This window comes from Galeopterus variegatus, unplaced genomic scaffold (genome assembly GCF_000696425.1).
Source record: "Galeopterus variegatus unplaced genomic scaffold, G_variegatus-3.0.2 Scaffold1226, whole genome shotgun sequence".
Lineage (NCBI taxonomy): Eukaryota > Metazoa > Chordata > Mammalia > Dermoptera > Cynocephalidae > Galeopterus > Galeopterus variegatus.
This window is the reverse complement of record NW_007727337.1, coordinates 391366-396944: the sequence shown is the minus strand read 5'-3', so window position 1 is coordinate 396944 and position 5579 is coordinate 391366. Positions and strand designations below refer to the sequence as shown.

At 47.0% G+C, this 5579-nt stretch overlaps 1 protein-coding gene across 1 annotated transcript; it reads left to right on the top strand.

Moving 5' to 3' along the window:
• Window positions 1-53: 53 nt before the first annotated feature.
• Window positions 54-3208, top strand: CBR1 (carbonyl reductase 1). Its single transcript, XM_008575717.1, has 3 exons — window positions 54-439; window positions 1065-1172; window positions 2485-3208. The coding sequence occupies exons 1-3, from the start codon at window positions 151-153 to the stop codon at window positions 2919-2921; spliced, it is 834 nt and encodes a 277-aa protein (XP_008573939.1). The 5' UTR covers window positions 54-150; the 3' UTR covers window positions 2922-3208.
• Window positions 3209-5579: the final 2371 nt, after the last annotated feature.

Sequence of the window (5579 nt, the reverse complement as noted above, 5' to 3'; positions counted from 1 at the left end):
GGGGCGCCCCCCCCCCCCCCCGGGCGCATCTTTGGCGCCTGCGCACCCGGCCTCCTCCGGAGTTGCCTGGTCGGTACGGTTCGCTGCGCAGTTCGAGATCCCTAGCTCGGTCAGTTCTTCACGCAGGTGTCCTGCTTACCCAACCGAGCCATGTCGTCCTGCACCCGCGTGGCGCTGGTGACTGGGGCCAACAAGGGCATCGGCTTCGCCATCGCGCGCGAGCTGTGCCGGAAGTTTTCTGGGGACGTGGTGCTCGCGGCGCGGGACGCGGCGCGGGGCCGGGCTGCCGTGCAGCAGCTGGAGGCCGAGGGTCTGAGCCCGCGCTTCCACCAGCTGGACATCGACGACCTGCAGAGCATCCGCGCGCTGCGCGACTTCCTGCGCAAGGAGTACGGAGGCCTAGACGTGCTCATCAACAACGCCGGCATCGCCTTCAAGGGTATGTGCGGGGTGCGCAGAGGGGAGGTGCCCTCCCCAAGAGCCGGCAGCCAGGGTCGGGGTGGCTAAAGGGTCTAGAATAGGCTCCTTAGGGAGGAGGTGGCGGAGCTGGGAGCAGCTGGGAGAGCAGAGAGATCGGGTGTGGGAGGGTTACCCAGCCAAATTTCCTAAGCTTTCCTTACACTGTTTCTCTGTGATAAGGCTTTAGGGCAGTTGGGTGAACTTTTAACTTATTTTGAAATAAACAAGAAATTGCACGGGTGTGGGAGGGTTACCCAGCCAAATTTCCTAAGCTTTCCTTACACTGTTTCTCTGTGATTAGGCTTTAGGGCAGTTGGGTGAACTTTTAACTTATTTTGAAATAAACAAGAAATTGCAAAAAAAAATGGCTACATTGAGAGCCCGTGTGTGCACGCTTCACGCACCCTCCCCCAGTGGCATCATATTACACAAATACTGTACAGAACTTTTATCAATCCAGGAGATTGACATTGTCACAGTACTGTAACTAGACCCAGACTTTAGGCGGAATTCGCCAGATTTCACATGCACTTTTTATTATCATTCCATGAAATTACATTCCATGGCTGCTATTTATTAACTCTGGTCTCTTTCTCCCCTAAAAGTTGCTGATCCCACACCATTTCATATTCAAGCAGAAGTCACGATGAAAACAAACTTTTTTGGTACCCGTGATGCCTGCACAGAGTTACTTCCTCTAATAAAACCCCAAGGTGAGTTTGATGGGGAATGCCACACCTCGCCTTTCAGGCTTGATCTGGCCCCTGCCTGCCTGTGGTCCCTTCTTCAGGCCCGTGCTTTACTGTCCTAACTGCCCCTGCCTCCTTACTGTGTCTCCTCCCTTCCAGGCAAGATATGCTTCAGGACTTGGTCCTAACTCTCCAACAGCCATTGGTGTCCCACTGATCTTTGCACACCTGCCTCCTTTTTAACCTTCAGGTCTTTGCTCAGATGTCTCCTCAGAGAGGCCCTATTTACCCCGTGCTCCTCACACACTGGAATCGCTTAGGATTCCATCCTGTGTTCTCTCCCTGCTGTCAGAATCTTATTCAGGCTGGTGGAGGCTTCACTACCATCAGTTCATTGGGCCTCCTTGAAATCTGTCACCCTCTTGGAGCTGCCAACACGTATTTATCTTCCTGCTTTTCCATCTCCTCCTGATGCCTTCCTCCACACCCCCCAATCTAAAACAGACATTTCTAGAGGATGCACATTCTTCTCCCTAAGTCATCTTGACCACCCACCAAGGACCCTGGAGGTCACCATGCCCTGCTCCCTGGTGGTCACTTACCAGGTCCTATGAGTTGTGTCCTTGGAGTTTCTCCCCAATTCATCTCATCCTAGCCCTACAACAGGCCAACAATTGCAAACCCTCGTAAGGGCCCTCACTTCTGAGTCTTTTTCTTTCCTAAAGGTCTGCATACTGTCTGTGTGATCATTCCCCTAGTAGAAGTCCTTCAGGAGAAAAGTCCAAACCCTTAGCAGGGTGTGTACAGATCACCATGATCTGACCTGCCAAACTCCAGGCCCATTTTAACTCCCCTTCAACATGCTTGGTGTTCTAGACACAACAAACTATCATATTTCTTTGGCGTAAATTACTATAATATTTATACCAGATAATGGGGCAGGAGGTGAACTTACCCATTAAGTGAACACCAGTTGAGACAAGCATCCATTTTTAGAAAGTTTAAAATGTACACATACAGTTTACTCTCAACTCCTTTTCCCCTTACCCCATCCTGTCTCCCTGGAAAATTCTACTACGTTTTCTAAGACGCTGGTTCACTAGGACCTCAAAGGACAGCCTATTCAAATGTCACCTGACTCCTTTACTCAGCCAAAACCTGAAGGCAGGAATGGAGTTCCTTATGTAACCACTGTACTGTCTATGTGTATTCCTCTTAGAACTCATACTGGTAATTGTCTCTCAAATAGAAATTTTCTCATCCACAATCCCAGCAAATTTTGTGTTCACCATTCTTGTGCACACCCTTCTACATCATGATTTGTGGTGTATTTTAGGTAGAGTGGTGAACGTGTCGAGTGTGTTGAGTATCAGGGCCCTTAAAGCCTGCAGCCCAGAGCTGCAGCAGAAGTTTCGAAGTGAGACCATCACGGAGGAGGAGCTGGTGGGGCTCATGAACAAGTTTGTGGAAGACACAAAAAATGGAGTGCACCAGAAGGAGGGCTGGCCCAGTTCCGCATACAGCGTGTCAAAGATTGGTGTCACAGTCCTGTCCAGAATCCATGCCAGAAAACTGAGTGAGCAGAGGAAAGGGGACAAGATCCTCCTGAATGCCTGCTGCCCAGGATGGGTGAGAACTGACATGGCAGGACCCAAGGCCACCAAAAGCCCAGAAGAAGGGGCAGAGACCCCTGTGTACTTGGCTCTCTTGCCCCCGGGTGCTGAGGGACCTCATGGACAGTTTGTTAGCGAGAAGAAAGTTGAACAATGGTGAGCAGGACTCACAGCTCTAGCCCTGGGCCCCGCTTTGTTCCCTGCCCTGATTTGACCCAAAGGACATTGTACAATGTCAAATATCCCTATCACCCAACCCCCAAACAAACAAACCCTATCAAGTACTCACTACTAATGTACTAATTGGGTAGGCTAATCACTGAGTTGGCTACTAATTCTATGCAGTTTTATGTGATTTCCTGTGTGATTTAGGGAGAGGAAAAAGTGTATAATTGCCAAAATAACATGAAAAGTCAATAGATGAATAAATGGTTCTTTATAAATGTCCATTTGTGCAGATTGTTTACATGCTGAACCAGCTCCATATCAGTATAATCAACCTAAAAGGTAGGTCAAGGGAAGGGACAGTATAGGTCAGGGGTCGGCAAACATGGAGAGAGTCAGATAGTATCATGGGCTTAGCATATTCTGTGACAGCTACTGAAATCTGCAGTGTGAAAACACGAAAGCAGGCACAGCACTCACGTGTATACCGATAAGCATACTAGATTTGGCACTGGGGCTTTAGTTTACCAACCTATTGGAAAACATAGACAATACCACAAAGGGAAAGACAGCAGACCTGGTCTCTAAAAAAGGAGTCACTGGGGGAAAGCAACCAGTTGCAATGTGTGCAATGTGAGTGGGTGCTTGTACAAAACCATCAGCCATTAAAGACAAGTGGGAAAAATTGAATCTGGATTGGGTATTAGTTGATTTGAGAGAATTATTTTAAGTCTCTACGATGCATGTTATTTATGTTGTAGGAATGAAGTGCTAGGAATTTGCAGCTTTGACATGGTTCAGCAAAACATATATAGAAGATGAACAGATACAGTAAAGTTTTCACAATTGTTGAAACTTCATGGACATATGGGTGTCTATTATACGATTCTTTTGATTTTCCTGTCTGTTGAAAGCTTTGAAAAGTTGAAGGGGGAAAGTCCTGTGTCTGCCACCTTCCAGCATGACATCAAGCAAAATTCTGTGTCTTGCTTTGTCAGTTTCCTCAACTGCAAAAAGGGAGAATGTAACAGTCATAGGATTGGGTGTAGTAACATAAAGTGTTATAAACAGTGCCTGGCACAATGTGTGTGTGAAGTGCTGTCATTAGTACCTGAAAGTGGGGCTGACGCCATTCCTGGTGGTGCTGAGAAGCTCAAGTTCGCTGCCCAATACCCAGCCAGGCTGCCCTGGGCATCAGTAAATGCCCACTCTTCCCTCCCGTTCCATCCCTTCACACAATCACGATGTGTGCAAAGCCTCTACCATCGTGAGAGGTAGAGGTTTCTCACTCTGATTTTTCAGGCTTAGAGAAATGAAAAGTGATAACCCCTAGAAACAAGAATGGGGCCCTTATTTTTAAAGGGAAGTTTACAAGTTTTGCCTTTCAACAGGGCTGCTCATTTTTCTCCTAGTTATTTATGTAAACAGACATCAGAAGAACAATAATGTCTAGGTCAAGACCATAGTATCTCAAGTTATAGTGTGGAAACGGATACTGGAATTGCAAAGATTAATTTCACTTAAAACCTTAAAGGTAACTGCACTCCTTTAAGAGCTTTAAAGAAAGCATCATTCCAAATACAAGCTCCTGGTTACCTCCGGGGAGGAGGGCACACACAGGTTCCACCTGTATTGGTGCCAGGGATTTATGTCTTAAGCTGGGGGATAGGTACATGGTGCTGTTGAGAAGGAAAAATATCTTTTCCTGGGCCGGCCTGTGGCTCACTCGGTAGAGTGCGGTGTTGATAACACCAAGGCCACGGGTTCGGATCCCATATATGGGATGGCCGGTTTGCTCACTGGCTGAGCGTGGTGCTGACAACACCAAGCCAAGGGTTGAGATCCCCTTACCGGTCATCTTTAAAAAAAAAAAAAAAAGAAAAATATCTTTTCCTTCTACCCTATAGAGTTCCTGGCTGGGGCCCCACTAATAGAAGAATACAAGTTTATTTACTACAAGTCTGATGTGACAGGGGAGCCTTCTTAAGGAAATGAAGAACCGAAAAAGCAGTTACACCTGGGTGTTTTTATGCGAGTTTTGTTGATGACTGGAGAGTCATGGAAGAATGTGTTGGAACAAAGATGTGAGTTAAAGGCAGTGCTATAGTTTGAATGTCCCCCCAAGATTCATGTTGAAGCTTGATCCCCATTGTAACAGTGTTAAGAGGGTGGGAAACCTGACAATGGTATTTAAAAGATGGGTCCTCTGGGAAACGATTGGATCATGAGCGCTCTGCCCTGATGAATGGATTAATCCATTCATGGATTACGGGGTTAATGGATAAATGGGTTATCACAGGAGTGGCACTAGTGGCTTTATAAGGAGAGCAAGTAATCATGTTGACATGTTCAGCCCTCTTAGACATGGATTCCCTATGCCACCACCTCTGCAGAGTCCCCACCAGGAAGAAGGCCTTCACCAGATGTGCCCCTCAACCTTGGACTTCCCAGCCGCCAGAACTACAGGAAATAAATTTTGTGTCTTTACCAATTACCCAGTTTTAGGTATTCTGTCATAAGCAACAGAAAACAGACTGATACAAGTAGTAAACAGGAAAACTTAGCAAGACCTCTGCATTCATATTCCCGTGTCTTTTGTCTTCAAAAATGAGGATGCTACTTCCCTCTAAGTACAGGAAGAGCACCTCTTGAG